At 47.2% G+C, this 23,539-nt stretch overlaps 1 protein-coding gene across 4 annotated transcripts in view; it reads right to left on the reverse strand.

Moving 5' to 3' along the window:
- Cut (homeobox protein, cut) overlaps window positions 1-17,988 on the reverse strand; it is a 157,205-nt gene extending 139,217 nt beyond the window's left edge. For all 4 annotated transcript variants that reach the window (XM_078195486.1, XM_078195571.1, XM_078195528.1 and 1 more), the window contains exons 1-2: window positions 17,750-17,988; window positions 11,560-12,434 (exon numbers count right to left, since the gene is read on the reverse strand). In XM_078195486.1, the coding sequence (XP_078051612.1) occupies window positions 11,560-11,667 (108 nt within the window). In that variant the 5' untranslated portion in view covers window positions 11,668-12,434; window positions 17,750-17,988. The remainder of the gene's footprint in view (window positions 1-11,559; window positions 12,435-17,749) is intronic.
- Between the last annotated feature and the right edge of the window lie 5,551 nt (window positions 17,989-23,539).

A 23,539-nucleotide genomic window follows, 5' to 3' on the forward strand; every position in this document is an offset into this window, starting at 1 on the left:
GCCGCCTTCGAAACAGCTGATTAAAAGAAAAAAAAAAAAAAAGAAGAAGAAAGAAACACCGCGGCCCGTTGTTCCCGGAGGTACTAAAAATATTTCCGCGCGGGCAATTAATGCTGGAATCCGGCGCGGCCGAACACAATCCGTGTTTAATATACATTTATGTATTTATCACGGCAAGCTGATACACAAAGTGCATCGCGCAGGAAGGACAATTTGCATAATCGTCTAATCTGAACGAACTCCCGGCGTTTGCGAGACGGTAAATTATAGTAATCCCCGCCGCGCCGATCCTGTTCGGAGTTCGCGCCGTAGACGTTGTTAACACGCGCCCCGCGTCCTTTCGCGGCATCCGCACGGTCTTAGAATTAGCTGCGAAGGGGTTAATTATGAATTCCAGGTAATTGCTAGCGCCTCCGATCCTCTCTCTCTCTCTCTCTCTCTCGCGAGCGAGCGAGCGAGCGCCGAGCCGTCTAGCGCGAAGCCGCGCGCGGCTCCCGCGGGTTGTCGATCGCGGAGTCGCCTGCTCCTCCTCCTCCGCCGCCTCCCCGCGCTTGATCGTCGTCGGACGAGGAGAGAGCCCCCAGGTACGCGAACGCACATGTCGAACCCGCCGTGACGTTCGTGCGTGGATCGGCGCGCGAGAGGCGCTTGCGTCGCGTCGGCGGACGAGGACGACGTGCAAGAACGCAGACGTGGTGCCACCCCCGTGACGCCCGACAGGATACACCGTCATCGGTATTGGTCATCGACGATGACGAAGCGACGGGGGTGATGGACCAATGACTGGTGCGCCACTCTCTCTCTCTCTCTCTCTCTCTCTCTCTCTCTCTCTCTCTCTCTCGTCAAAAATCGCCGTGACTTTTCTCGCTTTGTTTTAAAAATTTTTCTAATTTCAGTCGAAAATTTCATGCAATACCTGCTTATAATTTAGCAGCGATTTTTATTTATTTGTGATGGAAATAAGAAGAGAGAGTCTCGAAAATAAGTAGCGGAAGAATCAGATATTCCAATCGGCTTTTTACGATTCAGGCAGATGATTTTTATTTTGCTTGCAATGGTTTTAATATTCTCGGAATTGTTTACTGATCAGAGATAAATTCCAATTTACGCGAAGTGCCTTTACAATTTCTCTGGATTATTTGTCGAAGCTCTTAAAACCGACTAACCAAACATCTATGAATCTTAGAGAATTATTTAAGAATTAGCGAAGACTCCCCTAAGATATTATTATACCACCATTGCAATATTTCCGAGATATTAAAGAATCATTCAATAATGTTTTAACAGGTCAGTCTAAAGCACAGAAACATTGAAAAATGATTCAAGTACTAGAAGAGCAACAGCAGCCGATGGAATCTTTTAATGAATTCCGGTATCCGATACAAATTCAAATGATCGACACGTAATCGGTTTTTTCGTCCGCGTTTCTTCCGCGATCGGAAGCGACGGATCGGTCCGTCAAAGTGATATACGGATGCAAAACAACATAAATAAAAATGTCACGTCGGAGTGGCGTCCTCTTCGGCTATTAATAGCAATCAAGATGTCAGAGACGCGGCGTATAATCATCCTTTATACAGTTCAGAACGATTGAACCGCTACCCGCGATAATACGCTTCAACTCCTCGCGTCGTTTAATCCGCGACGCTCGCGAAAATAATTCACCGATTATTTTTATACGCAGCGGCCTTTGAGACGATTTTCTACGATGCACCCGTTCCCCCCTCCCCCAATCGGGATGGGTTCCGCGTAGAGCGGGTCTTCGATTCTCGAGTCCGCATCGATTTCCGTCGTTAAAATAAAAATCCGCGCAGGAGATATTCGGCACCGAGGGGGAGGGCGAGCTTGGCGGAGAGTTTATTTATACATTTCGATGGTTCCTCGCGCAAGGGGGTCGTGTTCGAACGGTTATTTATTTCACGGCGATCTAATAATACGAAGAAAAATCGAGGATAGCAGGTGCAAAAAGCTCATACATCACCGGTTCGTTCCTCGAACGATATTCGAGGACCGTGGGGTCCGCTCGCCCGCGAGAGAGAGAGAGGAGAGAGAGAGAGAGAGAGAAAGAGATAGATAGAGAGAGATAGAGAGAGAGTGGGACAAAGAGATGGGAGAGACGCGTCTCCTCGATTTCCTATGCCTCTCGGCAGAGGACACAGCGGCAACCGCAGAATCGAGTGAACGAAAATGCATCTCAGAGGGGCGTCATTCCCTCAAATCGAAGTTTATTTAGCCCGGGTTTACGGCTCACTCCGGATTCACTTAAGCTCGAATCGCCGCAGGAATCGCGGCGATGTCGTCCCATGCGATTCGGAATTTTGGATCCGTTCCAAGCGACCTTTGAATAGTCTCCGAAGGCGCGGAACGGCGAGGGGGCCACGGGGCTGCCGGGAGGGGGTTAGCGATCGGAGGCCGGCCCACGGAAAAATTTACGACGATGACAATAAACTTCGTCCACCGTGCGGGAGAACAGGATTATAAAAAAAGGAGAGAGAGAGAGAGAGAGAAGAGACCGGCGAATTGCGTGGCGAGGGCAGCGCACAATTATCCAAGACGATTTTTGGCCACCGAACACTTTCGCTAACAAATTCAACCCCCCCGGCTGCGATCGTTGTTCCTCGCCGGAATAAACTGCCCTCGCTGCCATCGATTTTTCTTCGAGTCCCAAATGGAAATCGGCTAGAAATTATCTCCGTGTTGAACACTGCTTTTTGCACTACGTCAGTTTTTTTATCGAGTCGAGAGTAGTCTGCCATTTTTGTGCAATTGTACCAAGTGTGAATTTATAAAATGCAAGAATCGTTGTAATATACTTTCATCCTCTGCTTTATCCTCTATTTAATCTAATTATAATTCTAATTTAATCGAAATTAATATTTCTATGTCATTTTAATAAATTGTTACCTTTATCCAATTGTTACAAAGCTGTATAAACATCGACACGTATAAACAAATCTCAAACCTATCAATTCCTTGCATAAAACTTGTCGCGATCGAAGTAATGTTCATTCGACTTGCTTTCTATAATTTAATTACAGTAAGTGCCTGTTCCACTGCTCCGTTGTATCAAAGGGGTGAGAAACGAGAGGCTATTGTCTCCGAGGAGGTTTTTACGAACGCGTGTAGCCTTGTGCAGTGGAGATGGACGAATGAAACGGTGATAAAGTAGACGAGCAACAATGCCGTGGCACTCGATTTTCAAACTGGCCGATCCGCTTAATAACGGGCGCGGAGCGGCGACGGCGACGGCGGCGGACCTTCTCCACCCTTCCGGCCAAGGGAGGGGGAGGGGGGGTTGCGAGCAAATATTTCGAAACGCGTGGGCGGTGCATCTGTTGCACGTACATGCGCGGCAATTTGCGATTCCTGCGTGAAAATTAACGACACGCTGCGAGTGACCCTCGAGTTTCCGCACTGCGGGGCTGAACGGGGGGGGGGGAAGCGCGCGAGGGGGGGCTGCGCGGGATAATTAACACTGCGGTGCTCCCGGGAAATTTGAAACTTCCTCCAGGATCTCGAAAATTCGAGAGCCGACTGACGGAACTCCTGCGATAATCGCCTTTACGCATTCTGAAGTCAATTGACGATTAGACGAATTATAAATTGCGGGGGATGCTTGATGTGTGTCGGTGGTTTCTGATTGATATGGTAATGAGAGATAATTATATCTGTGGTGGAAACAGAAAATTTGTTAGAAAATATTGAGAACTATTGAGGAAGATATCTAGAGTCTGCGTAGGGTTGGCTTTGTACTCTTTGAGGTTAAGTTTTGATGAGAAAGATTATTGTAGAGGGCTGTGTTTGTCAGCGTTGCTACAATTGTTACAGTCGCAGGAAATTCTTTATAAAATCTTGAGAACAAGTAAGAAAAATATCTAGACCCTCCATACGGTCTCCTTTGTAGTCTTTGAGGTTATCTTTTGGTTAGAAAAATTATTATAGAGGGCAGCGTTGCTTAAATTGAAATAGCAAACCAGAGATAATTAAATTTGCGATACTCACAGAAAATTCATTGCAAAATCTTAAAACCAAGTAAAAAATATCTGAAATCTCCATACCACCATCTTTACAGTCATTGAGGTTGAACTTTTGCTTAGAAAAATTACTACAGAAGACAGCGTTTGTCAGCCTTGCTATAATCGATATAACAACCCCGCGACAATTGCGCGAAATCGGATAAAAATACCGAGACCTTCTCCCGCGTTTGACGCGTCCATAATTAATCACCTATTAGAAAAATGACAGTGGACGGTGTCTAGAGAATATCATCTTACCAGTTAGCGGTTCGAAAACGTCTCCAAGGATCCCTCGGCTCCCGATGCTAAGAAGAATTTTCTTTTTATCACGGTGAACGACTGCATAGGTTCTCGGAAACGCTCATTAAGGCCTGCACGAGACTCGCATTTCGCGATGCGTGTATCCCCGGTATATTTAGAGTGTGGGTGAATCACTGTTTGGCGGGCGATCTCACCGACTCCGGCAGTTAAACCGCCGATTTCAGAAATAACGGGCCCGCGGAAAATTAATATCTCGCCAACGGCGGGTAACACACCCTCGAAACAATCGCGCCGCGGTGTTTTCCATCGAATCCGGCGCGATCCGCCGGGAAAAATATCGTCGCCGATTTGTAAACAGATTTCTTATTATCGGATCACGTGACCGGGACGTCGCCGCGGCCGACAACCCCGCCGGAATCGATTCGACATCCTGTTCTACCTCTTTTTAACACGATTCGATATTATCTTAACCCGTGTGTGATTATAAATAAATTTTACCGATTCACTCCGCCTGAATCTGCATTTGATCGCCGCGGTCTTTTTTATTATTTTTCTTTTCGATACTTCTTTGCGCGGTATGACAAAAATCAGCGCGCAATTTATTGCTAGCTTATTAACAAGCGTATTATAATTTTTTAAATTTAGAAGGTTATGTACGCTGACGAATTTAAATATTTCTCAGCGATAATTATTAAAATAATTAAATTGAAATAAGTATTGCAAAATTAGAATTTAAAAAACACGAGTATCGTCTTCTTGAAGACAAAAGTCGCACACAAATAATTGCTTCAGTCACCACAGTATTCTCCGCACGAATAATTTACATTTAACAAAACTCTAAATTTGTTAACACTGTAGAAACACGCGTATTCTTTTTATTAAAACTTCGAGCGTCATTGAAAATATCAAACATAAAAATCGCGCACAGATAATTGCTCGAAGAACACCACAAATCGTAGAACAATTCTTATGTAACAAATTAATCGTGACAAAACGTTGCACTTCGCCGATGGTTTAGAATCGCGTACCGTGTCTATGAGTCTCGTAGAGAGAAAGCGAACAGTCGATGGCTGGTGGCAGAGCAGTTGAAAATGACGTGCTCAAAAATTGTCTGCGGGTAATTGTCGCGAACGTGAAAACGGGCCAACGAGGGGATCATTGCCGTATTCTACTGACACGAGAAACTGTATCGCCGCGGCGTGTCGGCCTCGAAATAGAATATAGAGGCTTATTTCGGATGCGTCGTCTCGTTGGTCTAGTCCAGGGCTGGTCTAGACCTCCGGGGTTCACCCGCTTTACGAGCTGCCGGCAGGCAACGCGCCGACCGCTTAGGTGGTGACTACAATCGGGCGCAGGTGCAACGGAGTCGCGTGTATATTTGCTGTGAGCCCCGCCGATCCCTTATTAAAAGGCATTGCGAACCGTGTAACGAGTGTCGAACGCTGTTTCGCCCGTTCTTTAAACAGCCCCGGTTCTTTGCAATTACGGTGATTAGGCGGGAATTAGTTTATCGGTGATCTGTGACCCCGCGTGGAACCTTAAAAATTGCGTTTTTCAATCTTTGTCCCATAATATTTTTCAATTTGTATTCAATATATCTTAATTATATACAGTATTATTATTTTTGGGAAGTAACTTAAATTGTTGCTTTTAGTGCACCCTAAACTTAACGTTAATATCGAACAATACATTATCCATTAATTTTTTGGAGAACCTAGTAATATTTACTAATATATTTTACGTTTCAGTATGCAGTTCCAGCTGCACTGAAAGCGAATGTAATTTTAATAATTTGCGATTGAAAATATCATATGACAACTACCTCACCAGCAATAAAAATTAACAATCTACGAACACTAAGATTTATATGACTTTTTCCAATTGTTTCATTAAAATTACAACGTTCAGGTCTGGATAGTAAGTTCTCGGTAAAAGATAAATAAGTGTTCTATCCACAAAGCCGAGTTTCGAGAGTTTATGCAATTAAGCAATTAAATCTTCCTGTCACGAAGTGCATTTTTGTTTCTCATTAATTATACCAATTTCAGTGAAGTTAGAAATGTACTATGAATGTACTAATATACTGTGAAATAATTAACAGCTCTTAACAATTTTCTAAACATAAGTAAATTATAAAATAAAATAAAAATTATTTAGGGACGTTTTAGAGCCGTCGCTCGACCTCAAAGGGTTAAAAAATCAAGAAAATTTAATCATTCTTAAACCGAACCGATACGTTCGATTCCGCTCGTGTTCTCGACTCGAATCTCGCCTCTTCGATTTTCGGGCTCGCGAAACATTCTGCCTCCCTAGCAGCAACAAAGTATCGAGATCTCGTGCCGATCCCGCCGGAACTTTTCGGCCCCGGTCTCGAGCCCGTAATTTCGGGTATGTATACGCACAGCCCACCTCTGGCCCGCTCGTCGGTGTCAGAGGCGCGCGTGACTCACGTCTCCTTGTTGTTGAACGCGTCTCGGCAAGTGTCGCCGCCGCACGGGGATCTCGGGAACCTCGTCTGGGATTCCCCTACTGGCTGTCGGAGCAAGCTCCTGGAGGGGACCAAGGGGACACGGTGTCGGGAGCAGGAGGGGAACCCCGAGTCATGGCAAAACTTTTGTCCATTCACGGTCGACACGCTCCTAATTGGGAGTACGCTTCGTGGTCTCGTTCCGCGCGCACGGCTGCTCCGCGAAAACGCAACCGGACGTCTTCTCCACGGATTTTCCGAAGGATCCGCCACCTCCGTCGCTTCCGACCAACTTAGCACGACCCTACGCCGATCGACGCTCGTCACGATTTTTGGTGACGTCCAACGGAGCGGGAAATGTGCGAACTATGACCTGAGCTAGAGAACTCTGCCTTTTATTCTTCTAATTTTTCAGGGGAGCAGAAATGATAGCTGCTATGATATGACAGCTATAAAGCGTTTCACTTTGGTATAGTAACCTTTGATTCACTGTCAGTCGACATCTGTAATGATTTTTAAGGATTCGAGGATTTGAGGATTCTATTTAAAAATATGCAATATGGTTAAAAATATAAGAAATTATAATTCGGTACACAGAATCAATTTTTGACAATTTTGCAACAACCGAGCTGTTGTTTTCTTTGACTAAAACAACCCTTAATGTTCTATCTAACAACGCTCGTCACAATTTTTACATTTACCTCTGTCACTTTTTATAAACTATTTAAATTACAATCTGATCTACAGAATCACATAAAGACACTTTCTCCTTCGAATTAGCATAACCAAAACTCCTCTAACAGTCGACTAAATTCTATCTAAAACATAACCTAACAATCACTTTTCGAATCTCTTCAGTTTACTCAGATTTTAGAACTCCTGGAAACATGGCTCATTTAATTAACTAAACCTACGCATTAATAACAATCAGATACACGGAATCGCTGTACAAATCTTTACGGAATTCGTGGTTGTTAGACACAATTGCAGATGATCTTATCAGAATGGGAGATGCGCGTTGCTTCCTACGGCTGACGCGTCTGACAGTGCTACAATATTTGAACATTTCTTCTGGCAGTCCACATAGTTTACTGCTTCACGCGATCCGCGGGTGATTTCGATAGGATCGTTGACTGATTTCTAGGACGATTCGTTAAAAATCGTAGAACACTCGTAACCCCGGCCTTCGTCTCGACGTAAGTTATTCTCGAGAAAAAGAAGCGCGTCTCTCGCGATTGACGCGTAGCCGACGATGAATTCTTTATCAAACGAGTTCTGTTAATCGATCACTGTTTCCAATTACTTGCGTTTTCATCGCGAACTTGGTAGCAATTTTGCTACATCCGTCGATGAGCGAAGAAATCAAAGCGCAGACTTGAGAATTGGTTTCAGGTGTCAGAACGCTATTGGATATGAATCACGACGAATAGTAATCAACGCGAATAATAATTAATAACAGAATTCAGATTGATTGTTCTCATGATTTTCGCAGTTTATTTTACACGTTTTTTAATAAATTAGAGAATATTATTGACGAGATGCGAAATCGATGAATTCGGTGTAACGTCGAACTCATGATTTTCGGAGTGTATTTTACACGTTTTCGTGTAATATTGATAAGTTACGAAATTAATAAATTCGGTGTAACATCAAATGACAGTCTAGCATAATAATCAAGTCATTTTAGCATCGAAAACAGTTGCGCCGGTTTTGTCATGTATATTAGGGAACGATGACACTCGTGATACACTTTATCTAAACTGGACTAGTAGTGACATGTTTGTTGTAACACGTCCTGTATCTTATCTACATTTTATCAATCATCAATCGTTATCGCAGTCGTCCGAACTTCGCAAATTACTTCCTCCTTCGCCGAATCGCACCGAAGACTAGAACACTTCTCCTACTTCACAAATTGACTTGTTTCGCTGTGTCGAGCGTGTGCATAGTATAATACGCCACATTAAAACTAGACAGACTATACAGGAATTGACACAAAATTCGCGTTATCTCCTTGCAGAGATTCATAATCTCGATTATAAAATGAAAACGACGCGAAGCAAGCGAAGCTGAATAACCGAGACTTGTCGCGTCAATATTTTCAGCACAGAATCGAACAACATGGACTGTCAATTTACTGAGAAGGTATTGTAACAGTGTCAAGGTACTGATATAAAATTATCCATCGAGAATAAATTCAGATGTACAACTGGAATTTTTAGGTAGAACAGTACGTTCGCGCTTTTGAATTCTCGCAGCAGAATTTGTGCAATCGGTTCTCCCACGGAACGAGACAACCCGTAGAAAAGTCGAGCGCGCGGTTCGCGGGCCCGTCGACTCTAATAGATTCAAATCCGCGGCGTTAGTTTTCCCACAAAGATAAATCCATATATTTCGCCTTCCCAGCGATCGTTGCTAACACTCGAGAGTCCCCGACGCGATAGTCTCGCGCGACGATTAAGCAAAGCGAGCGGAGACGACGGAGGAACGACGATACGGGAACGGCCTACGTCGCGGGGCACGAAACAACAAAGCGTGGTCTAATTGAAAAGTGAGAAGACCTGTCAGTCACGGTGTACGACAAAAGCAGTCCGACCACCGTTTCGATCGGAAAGTATCGAGTATATTCTCCCCTTAAGCATCGAGCATTCCACATCCTGCCGGACCTTTCAAGCGTGTCCTGGGCAGGCTCGCATAAAGCGGCCACGGGCAGGCTGTGCCAACCGCGATCCATCCGGAACAGACGGCGGATCCCGAAGACGACGACGACGACGACGACGCGAACGCGGCGTTCGCCGGTGTTTAATCGCGAGAGAACGCCGCGGCGTCTCGACTTTCGGCGTTTTCACTTTCCACGGAAACGTGTCAGCGGGTTATACCGCTTCATCGATCCTCACGGCTAAGCGGGAAGGTTTCCGCGCGGTGCGGTGCGGTTACGCGTCCGAGCGGGGTTAAGCCGTGAAAGGGAGAAACGACGCGACGGCTGGGAACCCTCGCCGATAATTGTCGCGGCGTTTCAGAAATTCGAACGACGACCGGGGCGGGCGTGATTTCGCGAGGAGGGGTTCACGACGACCGCGCTGGAACCCGAGGACGGGCGAATTAGCCGCGGGAAACGCCGGGTTTCCCGGAGTTCCGGGCGTCGTTAACCCCCCCTCGGCCTAATCAATAGACATAATTATGAAACTATGCGGTATTAATAGTCCCGACCCCGGGTGCGCCGGGTCGTAATCCGGTATCGGTGTCCGGGCCGGCCCGCGCCGCCTCGTTTATTAAGCGACCGTGCGTTTTATCGAAAACAGCTAGTCGAGCGGGACGATCGCGGGTCCCGCGGCCGGAGGGACCGCGTTTTACGGCCGCCTGTCAAACCGCGCCCGTTCGCAACTATCGTTCGCGTTGTTCGCAGAAATTTCAATCTATCCGCGGACGCGGCTGACACCTGCCGGTTTCGGTGGAGCCGCACGCGGCGCGCGCTCCGCACCAGCGGCCTAATCACGGAAAAGTTTCACCCGAGGTGGAACGAACGCCTGCCGCGATTCTTTTCGGCGGTCGCTTTTCGGTGTATCGGTCGTAAATGTATCCGTGGTACGCGCGCGCTGTCCGCGAGAAGCGTCCGTCATTTTCGCGTAAATCAATTTCACTTTTCGCGGAGGACGGTCTCAAGAATTTCTTGTGCAAACAACCGTGGTGGGGTTCGTGCAACTCTCGCGCGATTACGACTTTGACGGCTGTGACGGCGTTTTTCACCGTACACCGGAGAGAGGAAAGCTGACAGCCCCGCTTGTCAACGGGAGAGGCGAAATTGAAATTCTGTTTCCCACGGGTCCGGCTGCTCGAGACCTCCCGAGATCTTAAACGGCGAGGAGTTTTTTTAAACGCGCGGAGAAGCTCGCGTTAATTTCTGGCCGAACGTCGCCCTCGGTGACACACCGCCACTATACTCTCTCGTCGAGCCGCCACGAGATCCGACGACAGATCGCGAAATTTCGACGCGTCGCACCGAAGTCTGTTCCCCGATTTTTCTCCGCGAATCGAACACGTTTTCATTTTCCACGGGAAGAGCTTAGCTCGTACGCGCCACTGTCGAGAACGGTTGTCAACCACTGTATGTAGGCCACTTTGCCGCAAGTCGGTCGAGCCATCCCCTAAATCGCTGAACTATCCTCCAAACAGCAAGTGTCGGGGAAACTTCGCCACCCTCGCACCCTCGTTGAAACTCGGGGTCGGCCAAGTGGCCGGGAACCTGACCAGCAATTACCGACCGAAAGACTCACGGAACCCGGTTCGATCCGGCCGGCGATCAGCTACGAATGATCGTCGCTCGTTCGATACCTCTTCCCCCGTGTTCCCCCGGAAACCGTCGGGTATTCTGCCATGTGCACTGCGCGATCCCTTTCTCTCCGCGGGCGAGACGTTATCGAAGAGAGAAGGGAAGAAGAAATCGAGGGAAACCAGAAAGAGTATAAATCCTCAACACTCGGTCGGATCATGGGCACGATCTCTGGAAACCGATCTCCTCCGCTAAACCTGCGATCACTTCACATACGGCTTTGATTACGCACAACCACTGTCTCCTGCTCGATTTCTATAACGTCGACGCGAATAAGCGGAACAAAGTAAAACTGGAGCGCGGATAGATCGTCGACACGTTCAACGAGGGTGGCGGACGCAGTTTCGCTAATCTCGTAGGCGGACGGACACTGTCGCGACACACGCAGAAGAAGAAGAAGAAGAAGCAGAAGAAGAAGAAGAAGAAGAAGTGGACGGACGCAGGCACACGTTCTCATTGTGTCGGTTTTTCGTTGGATCACTTACCTGTTGCCAGAACTGGGCGAGCAGGTATATGCGCTCCTTCTTGAACAGCCAGTCCATGGACTGCATGGCCTGAATGTCCAGCGAGTTGGCCTCCGCAGAGGCCTGCATGCTGGCCAGTGCCGGCGTGTTCAGGCTCGCTAGAACAGGCTGCTGGAGCACGGATGCGTTGCTGCTGGCTAGCAGATTCGCGTGGTAGACGGCCGGTGCATCGTCCGAGCCGGCAGTAGCCAGGAGTTGGGCCCCGATCGGCGCTGATGGCCCCTGGAGGCCCAGTGACGAAGCCACTTTGACGGCTTCGAGCTTCACCGCCGGGCCCAAAACCGCTCCCCTTCGATTGCCGGCGCCGCCGACGCCTCCTGGGGCGCACGCCTCGGCCGGCGGGCCCGTCGCTACCGTCTCTTCCTGTTCGTTAGTCCCGGACACTGTCCCGGAACACACTGGACCTGTCGCACCACACACTGGTCCCACGGTCACACGTACTCGCACAATGTCCTCGTCGTGGTCGTAGTCGTACCCGTGCCCGTGTTCACCAGAGTCATTGACGGGCCTGTCCTGTGGCCCGAACACAACCCGCCAGGCGTTCGAATCTCGGTGGTTCAGGCGGCGCGCGTCAGACTGCCCGTGGTTCACGCGACGGCATATCACACCCACACTCGCGGCGGTTCGAACCGGCTGCACGCACTGCACGCGGTCACACTTCACTGCCGCCCGCTATTTTCCCTCGTCTCCGTTTCGTCTCGTTCCGTCTCGCCTCGACCCGTCGTCGTCTCTCGCCTCGCCTCGCCTCGCCTCGCCTCGGCTCGCCTCCGCCTCGGCTGTTCTCGGGAAGAGTGTACGAGACCCGTCCTAGCAGGCTCCTAACCTGAAACTAAGAGCTACCGAACGACCGATGTGATGTCTGGAGGAGGTGCACGAGCCCTGGTGGGGATGGGGCGGGGCCATCGGGCGGCGGTGGGGGTAGGCCGGCCCACACGGCCGCCAATAGCCGTCGCGCCCCGATCCCCACCACGGCTCGCGATGCTCGCGTTCAGAGGAGAGCGTCGCGACGGTGGGGATAAGCTGGCCGGCGGTGGGGGACGTCTCGGAAAGGACCGGAGGCTGGCTAGGTGGTCCCTACCCAGAGCGGATCTCATATTTTCAGCTCCCCGAACGCCCTTTTCTCCAACCCCTGCCGATCGTCGGTTCCCTTCTTCTTCTTTCGGTTCCTCTTTTTCTCCCGGCGTCTCCCTTCTCATTGTATCTATGTTTCTTATTTTCACCCTCCCTCCGCGCGCACACATACACCGAGCGCGCGGCGGCCTCTGCCACCCTCCTCCTCCTCCACCACCTCCTCCTCCGCCACCTCCTCCACCGCCTCCTCCTCGTGCCGGCCCCCCTCGGACCACCCCCCCCCCACGCCCCACCTCGCCCCGCTCAGACACTAACCCTTCGATTGCTCTTTGGTGACTGAGCGGCCTTTGTTCCGAGCGCCGTTACGATTTTCAGACGCGAGCGACGACAACGAGGTGAGATTCAATTTCGAAAGGGTTACTAAATGCGCGGGGTCCTTTTTCGGGGGGCACCGACGGGAAGACCGGACCGGCCAGACCCTCTCTCCCTCCCTTTCCCCACCGTCGCTCGGCGACTTCCATTTTTCCTTTCCGACCGGATCCTCTCGCTGCGGAAGCTGCCGGCTTGTTTTGGTCCCGTTGGAATTTTCGTTCGGTTTCGGGGGTGGTTCTTCGACTCGGTCTCGCAGCGAGAGGATCGATCGCCGATCCACCCCCTACCCCTTCCTCTACACACTCTCTCCCACTCTCTCACTCGCTCTCTCTCTCTCTCTCTCTTTCGCTCTCTATCGGAAAGCAGCCTCGAGGTGCCGGCGAGTTGTGTAAATAACGAAACTCGACGAAAACGCACACGCACGGGCTGCTGGCTGGCTGTTCGCCGAGTCAGCGCCTCGATTGAGTTACTCATTTGTCGAACACGGCCGATCGAATTTCGCGCGAGCGGATTTCGAATCGGCGATTCGCGGCCACGACGCTGGAGTGGACGTTATTTCAGACGCTGACCATCGCGCGCCGGATCTATTTTGTCTCGCCGCGCGCGAACGTTTTAGGTTTGTCGAACCGGGATAGACGAACCTATTCGTTAAGCGTAAAGCGATCTCACGGGGTGGAACGTAGTTGGCGAAGAGGCGACGATAGTCTAAACACGTGGTGAACGATGCACGGAGCATTGGAAAAATTCCGATGGGGTTTCGATAAGCCGGTCGAGAAGCTGACACGAGGGGGCGGGTGGGTTGAACGCGTCGATTCGGTGAAGTCGTGAAAGGCGTGCAGCTTCCGGCGAACGCGTTAATCCGCGTTACCGTGTTAAGCACACTTCGTGACAGTCGAGTTAACCGGGTGCCGGGGTCCCGGATAATGCAACTTTAATTTCTGCGGCGTTCGCCGGTTACACGGAGTTAATCATCGCCGGTGGATGATAGTCGCTGTTGACGCGGAAACGAAAACAACTGTGTAACTCGATTCACGCCACCGACGTTGCGTACTTGTTGCTGTGGCTTTCTCCGCGATCGATTAGCCCTCGCGGAAAATCATCGAGCCGACGATGACCGGCCGAACGAATTAGAAAGGAGCGCGGAAAATCCGAGAAAATTTCGTCCGACACGAAATTTCGCAGGAATCGCAGAGGCATCGATAAAACATGCTCTGGATGACGAAGAAAAACGCCACGGCCAATATATAACCAACAAATGTCTAACTTTGAAGAACAATTTACAGAAAAATCGTCTTTATACCTAACAATAATTTATGCAAAAATTTTCTGGAATCGTTAACCAATTTTACAGAAGAAATATATATATATATATCTATCAGAAAATAAAACGTCAATTGGCTCGGCATAGCGATCAAAATCGCCTCAAACCATTGCCAGAAAAATGAATCATATTTTTTAAAATGTCAACGCGCTAACGTATGACATACCAACATATTGTTACACGATGTTGGCATCGATTAGATATCGAGAAAAACATCCGCGATGGAGTCGCGCTCTCGGCAAAATGAAGATGTCCACGCCGACGAAAATTCGTCGCAGCCGCCCACGAAAATACTACGCGGTTGTCGAGTTGTCAGCGTGTACTATACGATCATCCGATATAACGCGGGGATTAGTTTGTCAACGCGGGCCGGCGTGCGCGTACACGCGCCTGCATTGCCATCGCCAATGCGTCTTGGGAGCATTGTTGCTCCTGAGACGGTTTCGCAACCATCTCGGAGCTAAGAAAATTTCCGCGAACGAACGTCATCGAAAAACAATTCGTCTGAGTCGACAATTGGGGAATTTCTGTTTCGATTGTGCGAAACATTGAGAAAAGATGATAAATGATATTCGGCGTTCTAAGCTATGAAGTTATGAAGTTATGATAGTTGAAGTTATGATATTTCAAGTTATGATACTTGATAGAAGACTATATCACTGGTTTCACTAAGTCGATAATAATATTTTAAGAAATAGTTTTCTCCCTGTCATTGACCAAGACGGTATAGTTTTGAAAAATTTACCTGTTCTCACTCACTCTCCGTCTTCCACAATTCTCACAATTCTCACAAACGAGCTGCCTCTAGGCAGTTTCATCTAACGCACAGTGTCACTGTTCCGAAAACACCACAAAGCGCGGGAAAATGCCTCTGGAACATCCAGTGGGTCGGAAAATTCGACGAGTCTCGCTGCCGGAGATATCGTCCTCGAAGAAAATCAGCGTCGCCCTGGATCGCTCGATCAGCTGCTCGAAGATCGATCTTCGGAAAATTCGTCGCATAGGCCGCGTAGTTGAAGCGGTTTCGTGGTTTTCGCGGAATCGCGCGTGGATTAGTCGGAGACGTGGAAGAACCAGGGAACCAAGGGAAGAGAGCCGTCGTGGATCCGTCGAAACGACGCGGTACCAACGGTGACGGCCGGACTCGAGGAATTTCGCTGGTCGCAGCAGCGAGACTCGCTTTCTTGAAGCGGTCGCACGCTACTCAATATACCGGTCGACGATAAACGCCACCCTCCGCGCCCCCCGGGGGCCTCGCGACCCCCTTCGGGAAGGCAACGCGACGCTGTTCGAGGGCGATTGTAACAATATCTTCCGGCGAACGAAGGATGCGCAGCGTTCTAAGTTCAAGAGCCGCGCTCAGGGACACGTAGAGCGGAGGCCGGATTCATTCTTTTTATTTTATCTCTTTCCTCAAGCTGGATAAGATAATCGCACGACACGCGGGGTTGCTCTGCACGCGACACGGGGGTTCCGAGACGTCTCACCGTAGAAACACCACGAATGGAAAACTACTCCGGAACGCGGTCTCCCTTCGACAGATACCGCGGTTCCTTCGGCGAGCACCCCAAATTAAGGGTGGTTTCTCACCGCGCCGCTGAAAAAGACACTTTCGGACAAAGGAACCTTCTTTCCGTGTCACTGAGAATTATTCTTTGACAATTTTCACCGCGAACGATTAGACCGATTTTCACGACCGGAATCTATGGGGGTTCGTTTGTCACGATTAGAGTCAGTTGGGGTTAATTTTCACGACACTTCGACGGTGGAGAATTTTCAATCACTGCGAGGAGGATTTCGATAATCGGTTTTGTAGAACCGGCGATGTTCTGCCTGGCGGAGATTCCAGGGAATTATTTTATGATGATGTAACGACATTTTAGACGGCAGGAAACTGTGTTCGGTTTGATAAGGATTTCGTGTTCATAGAGAAATATATTTGCGATGCGTTCGCCGCTGAGGCGGCTAGAATTTTCTGATGACTTTCAGGAAACGTGTTACACTGTTTTCAAATCACTGCTGGCCGACTCGCGAGATCGATTCAAGAGGGAATTTCGTTTTAAACGATCACCTGGAAGCTGGATTTCCTCCGATAAACACTTTATAAAAAGGGAACGACATTTACGAACACCTGACAATCATTGTCAATTAACTCTTGTCGAAAGAGGAACGTCGAGAGCAAAAATTCAGAAAATCGTGTTCAGACGCTACAGAATTTGTTCCCACGGATTAAACGAGTTCCTCGATCACTGACAGTCATTTCTGAGAAGAACGATTGCGAGAATGCTAATTCTGAAGTAGAAAATATTTCTGCTATTTTGCAGTAAAATTTAGAGACGAACATCATAAACTCTATTTTTCTAAAGAACAATTCTACCGTGTCACTCGTTTATTTTACTATCGCGCGAAGAAACAATTATGCGAGAAGAATATTTATTTAGAGCACACATCTCGTCACAGATTTTCACGGAAGATGAGCTAATGATTTCACAGGGTCATCGAGTCTGTCGAGCGAATATTTCCGAGAAGAATATACCATCGAGAAAGCAGAGAAAAAATGGGTAAACGAATATTCCCGAAAACTTTTGGAAAATAGAAAATATCTTCGACGAGAAGACTACGAAATTTCAGATTTCTTCGAATATTTCGCCTGTCGTGTTTCGAAGATCACAGAATTGCAGGTTTGAGAATTGTTGGAAGAGCTGCTCGAAATTCCAAGAATACGTTCCCGAGGATGATACAAGAGACCGAAGGCGAGTCCTGTAATTTATTCGGCATCGCGAGACCGCCGCGGTGTCCGCGATGAAAAAGCCGGAGATTCGCGTATCTGAATCCCGATTCGGTCTCGTCCCTAATCAGTCCTCCCCGATGCGACGTTGTCTCGCCGTGGTCGAGCCAGTCAGCTAGGCGCTATCACTCGGTTCTCGTGTTCACGTCGTTCTTTTTCCCTCTCCGTCTCGGCGGATAGAGTTGGTTGACCGGGTCTAGATAGAAGCAGCTCGGTGCCCGCGACGACGATCAAGAATCCGTCCGATGGTCACGTTCCAGCCGGCCGGGCCGCGCGTTTCGGCTTTCAGATAATCCGAGGGGCACACGGCTGCACGTGCGTGCTTGTCAACTTCGCGGGGCAGAGCGCACAGGAATCACGATCAGAGAGAAAGGGCTTCCTTATCAAAGGTTCTCCACGTTGTCAGGCCCCGGATAGGAGACACCGGACCGCGAACAGAGAAAACGCCGATCAATTATTCGCGGCTGCTTTCTACGGCATCGCCGTACCCGATCAGAGACCGATCTAAAACGCCGCGATCGGAAAGGGGTAGAGGCGATCGGTACGAACACCCATGCTTGTTTCACAGAACCACAATTTCAATATCACCAGATAATCACCTGTGCACTCGGTGTGGGTCGGCGGGACCGATGCCCACTCTATGTATTATTCGTCCGGACACAACTTTTCTTTTTCTTTTTTTCTTTTCGCGAAACGCGGAACTCGCGGCCGCGTATCGGAGAGGGGTGTGTGTGTGTGTGTGTGGGAAGATGTACCCTTCTCGGCTGTCTAGGTCCGCACGCACCGCTCGCGGATCCAGTACGTGCACGCAGATCCTACTGGGCCTGTGTTCTGGCCGAGACTAACTCGAACGCTCGGCTCCTGCAGCCCTCGCAGTCATCCCTCCAGCCACGCACTTTTCCACCCTGGCGAAACTATTGTCCACCGGGACACGATCGTCCGGCTCTTTTCCACCGCGGCGGACGCGGCGCGGTCGTGGCCCGTGCGGCGGCCACCGGTGTCGTATCCGTCCGTGGAAACGTATCGCCGTGCCAAGAGACCGAGACGCGCGGAAAGAGACAGTTGTCGGGTTAAGAACTGCCGACACTGCGGACAAAAGTTTGCCCGGCCGCCGCCAAGGGACGACGGCCGCGCAGGCCGTACGGTGGCGCCGCGACGCGGACAGACTCCAAAACCCACCAGTGGAACGCGAGGGTGGCCACCCCCACCAACCACCGGCACCCCTTCCAGCATTGGCCACGAGGACACGATGCGCTGTATCAGGTATCGGAAGTATCGGTGACTTCAACGACCTGATCGGAAAGAAGGGTTGCGCTGCGCCGCCTACTGATCTGATCGGAACGCGCTCCGATCCTATAAAGCTGCTCACGGAGCAGTTTCAACGGGTTTCTCCGCATCGCGGCGACGTTTCTGATTTTATTGCATTTTTTAGTCGATACCTATTTGCTTTAATTTTCATTCTCTGGGACTTTTCTGGTAAAATAAAGCGACGAAGGGGTAATTGCGGACAGATTGTGCAATTGTGATACAGTGTTAGAGCAGTTTCATAATTTTTTTATTTTATCCTAGTTTTCACCGAACTCTGTTTTAGTTCCGCTTCTTTTAGAATTTGGGGCACAGAGTGACGTGTGCAGGAGATCATCGGAGACATTTTGTGATAGTGATACGGTGCTGGAATAGTTTTTTCATCTTTTTTTGTTTTTTATCCATTTTTGACTTTTTTCGATTTAGCACTGTTTTTACGGATTTTAGGACAAAGACGTGATCGGATGTTCGGAAACAATTTGTGATATAGTAATATACAATACTACAGTGATTATGTGGTTGCTTGATTTTATTGTATTATTCTACTTTTTAATAAGGTTTTCTTTAGTATTGTTTCATTTTTCGAATATTTTTCGAATGTGCAAAGTGAATGGCTGAGAAAAGTGTGTTATAGAGGTGCAGTGATTTTTTCCTGTGATTTCGCTGATTTTTCTAATTTTTTCTTATTTCTTGATTTTCAATCTAATACTTTTAATTTCAATTTTATTCCGTTTTTAAAACTTTGCGAACAATGTTGTGAAGAGAAAAATGGAAAATCAGACGAGGTTTGTCATTTCAGTGATATAATTTCTAAGTTCCTCCCATAACCATTTTCATCATTTTTTTCTTTTTTTTATATTTCGTAAACAGGAATTAACTAAAAAGACGATTGCAAGGAATATATCATCATAATGATGCTGTCGCGGTTCCGCAGTTTTTTAGAAAATATTAGCAGATTTAGCGCGAAGATAAGGAGAGAACGCGAAGTATTCGCGGTAGATTATTCGTTATCCTTAAAGAGACAACTGCGCGGAAAGACTTTCCTTCTGTCAACAATTCTTCTTTAGCGAAAAGTTCGTGCAATTTCCTGCCTTCGCGTCTCGCGATATTTTTTCTCTTGGAAACATTTTCGAAAACGCTTTACACTTTGCAGCTTCAAAAGAGAACGCTTTGACAGGCGCCTATTGTTTTAGATTTTCTTGCACGCGATACAACACTCGACACCTTCATCTTTAAGTAAACACACTCGGTAACAATTATGCTAAAAATTATACAACAATACCTTTTCAACAATTAATCATTTGAGACTTTTCATAAAAATTTAACAATACAAGACAATTTTAAATTAACAATACAAATGAAGACTATAAATATAAAAATAAATAAAAATAACAACAAGTATGACACAGTCAACAAACAATCTGGAGTCTTTAAATAAAATTATTTCTCTTTCGATTCCAAGTGAAAATTAACAACAAATCACGATTACAAGCATACAAAACAGTAAAATCTGTAATTAAAAAATTCAGATAAATCTAAGAAAAATTAACCCTTTGCATTCGGACCGTTTTAAGGTTAGATCCAAAATTGCTATTTTGACCAGCTGTAGTATAGTACTTGGTATAATTTATGCCTGTGAAATTGAGTCTTGTGACTCGTAAAACTGTTACGCTGTTAACAGAAGGGTCTTTAATAATGTCAACATTATTTTGTTAATTATATAACAATCTTGAATTCGCCACTTGAGTGCAAAGGGTTACGACTACTTAATTATAAATTAATAACGTATAAATAGCGTTAACAAATAATTCGAAACAGTCTCCTCAATTCTAAAATGAAAAATATTCGCGAAACAACTCTGGCCGTTCGCAAATCAATAAATTGTCAACAGAGGAAGCCAAGGGTCGCTGAAAATCAACGCGGCTTTAATCCGGGGACCGTAAAAATGTTCGTAACCAATTGATTCGCAAGGTGGCCCGATGCAATTACAGTATCAAGCGATTCAATGAATCGAAATGGCCGTAGTTTAGCGTGCACGGGTAACGACTTAAAATGCTTGGGGGCTGAAAACGAGTTCAGGAGAGGTTGGGCAGGAGGTGGGGTGGGGGTGGCGGTGGCGGTTTAGCTTCTGGCTCCTTTTTCCGATCATATCGGGAGTCAAACCTCGGCGACAGGGTGGGAAAAGTGGTGCAGGAGCATGCGCCGGGAAGGGGTAAACTTAGGCGCAGGTTCTAACCCCTCGTAATCCCCACTCTTCAGCCTCCTCCTCCCCCCTCTACCCCCGGGTTTCTGGACGATCACACGACCCGACGTTTTTCCACCCTTATCTTCGCTCGCTTCGCCGTCTCAAAAACCTGTACAGACATTTTCATAGCCTGCGCCGCGAACATGTTGAGGGATGTTCCGTTCTTCGCTTCGTTTTTTCTCTCTCTCTCTCTCCCTCGCTCTCTCTCTCGCTCTCCTTTCGCCTTCGCTATAGGGGATGGTATTCGTGTCTGGCTGATGCTGCCGCGTTGTGGAAATAGAAATTGATTTCTCCGAGCGCCAGACTTTCGTTTGTTTACCGCGCGCTGAACGAAACAATGCGTTTTTCCCGCTATTCGAGCGCGTCTTCTCCGTGATGTACGCTTTTTACTATTTTTTATTTAACAACGTTCCTAGTTTCAATCGTTTATGTTGCAAATCGTTTTATTAGAGATAGTATTAACTTTTTGGAGTCGAAGTTATTTCAATCGGAAAACCGAAAGAATTTCTCAAATTTATATTTCTGTTTTATGTAAGAAAATGCATTTTATGCTTATGTAATTGATTTTTGTCATTTGTGGCAACTTAACCTTAATTTTGAAAATTCAAACTTAGTATAGAGATTATTTTAATCAATTTCATTATGCCTTACTTCTCGAGTGCAAAAGTTTAATAAACGAAACTCTGTTAATATTTTATCTTTTATTATATTTACGTAATAGCTATCATTGTTTGCTATCACCAATGACAGTATTCCCGCGAAATTAAATTGTTAACGCCAACCTATCAACAAGAGAAAAATCGAACGTCGAACCGTAACATCGTTTCGCGTTAATCTCTTATTATTTCGTAACACGTTCTCCCAGAAATTATGGGCGCAACGTGTTCCCGTTATCCACTTGTTTATGGACAACATTGTACACATCACAATAAATTCGCGACTAAAACATTTCTCGAAACGGCCCCGGTTAAATTTCTCGGTACTACACCGTACACCGAATAAACAAAACGCGTATTCTTTTCTTTCTTTCGTTATTCGACGATTTTCGCGAAAGTTGGCCGGTCGCGAGCGCGCGCGCGCGCAAACGCAAGCGAGAATCTTTCTTGGATAGGATTTATCCGTGTTTCCGAATCCCGACGGCGGTTTTAAAAGCAAAGTTTTAAGGCAACAGTTCTTGCCGCGCTTGACGCCGTTCGAACCGGCGCGATCTTACGAAATAAGAGATCCAAGTTCTTTGCGTTGGGCACCGGCCATCTGCTGTGCATTACTTTTCCTCCTGCAAATGCACAAAGAAATGCTTCTCCCCGGTTAACGCCGTATCCTTTAAATGTCTGGTTAACGGCACGCTTTTCGCGCGAACGTTCACGCTTTTCTCTCTTTATTAAAAATGAAAGCTCGAACGAAACTAGGCGAAACTCCCGTTTCCGGTATGGTGAAACTTTGCTAAACGTTTTTCTGGTTTTTTTTTCTGCACGCGCGGATAGAGAACTGTATCCATCGAGAAAGGATGACAAATTGCATCGGTTGCATTAGAAGAAAGCATGCCATTGCAGCAAATATAGCTTGTTTATTCGTTGTATATTGAATAAATTGACAGTAAGTGTTTTGACGAATACTGAAAAATGTTTATTATACTGTGTCGATGTGTATACTATGTTCTTCGTGAAAATAATTCTTCGCTCGAGTTAATGTTATTAGTGTTATTTAAAATTGAATAGCTTCCTAGCTGATATTAAAAGACTTAAAATTACACATCGCTCTATATTAAATGTCATATAAAATTACTGACTTCTGATACCTATTTTATTATATTTCCATTTAAAAATTCTAGTCTACTGTATTAGCCTCGTACAGTTTAAGAAAGTAATAATAATACAATAAAATAAATAATATAGATATAATCTGCTCTAGAATAAGAAAATAAACGCGCTTTAACTACGAAAGATCTATTTACCTCTATTAATCTCTCATCTAACATGTTAACAGTTTATTCAATATTCTCGACAAAAATTCTCAGCTCGGAATCAAAATCTTGCCGATCAATTTTTCTAACGAAAATCTTGTAAATCAAAGGTCGTGCAATATTTCTCGTCGCATTAACGACCGCGATGGATCGGTTCTTCTTCCGTTTCGTCGAAAAACGTGGCCGAACGATCCCGGCTTGGTCCCGAGCCACTCCCCCGACAGACCTGGACGCATCAGTAACTGGAAGAAAAAGGAAAAAAAAATGGGGGGGAGGAAGAGAGAGGAGACGGGCGCGATACACCTGATGAGACCGGTGTGGTCGCCGCGGCTGCGTCCCGCAGCGTGACCCATTGTTTCCTGTCGTTCCGTCGAGACGAGAGGGCCCCGAGGTGCGTTTACTTTCGATCACATAATGAGCGGCAATGTAGGCCAGGAACGTCCGCAGAATCATATTTCGCCGTACGTGGCGACACTCAACACCGGGGACCGGAGTCGCACAGAGAACAGACGATTAATGCGATAGCGTTCCGCGTTTCTTGGAATCCAAGGTAATCGTCGCGTAATAAAGAACGCGGCGGAACGGTCATGTCGAACCACATCGCGCGCCATTTTAGATACGAATACCGCGATTCTTGATAGAACGAGCGAGCGTGCACTAGCAAGTGTCGCGAATTTTTCGAACGGTTTCGCGGCCGCTTATGCCAACGTTGGTTGCATACTTTGCGCAATGCATGGGTAAAGCTGTTTCAATATTTTGTGGAGTTCCGGTAGTTTGAGAGAATTTTTGCCGATACTGGTATAATAATTTCTATTAAAATTTATATAGAATTATATAGGAATTATATTACTGTGTCTCAATATACCTAAATCGTAA

The sequence above is a fragment of the Augochlora pura genome, chromosome 1 (genome assembly GCF_028453695.1).
Source record: "Augochlora pura isolate Apur16 chromosome 1, APUR_v2.2.1, whole genome shotgun sequence".
NCBI lineage: Eukaryota > Metazoa > Arthropoda > Insecta > Hymenoptera > Halictidae > Augochlora > Augochlora pura.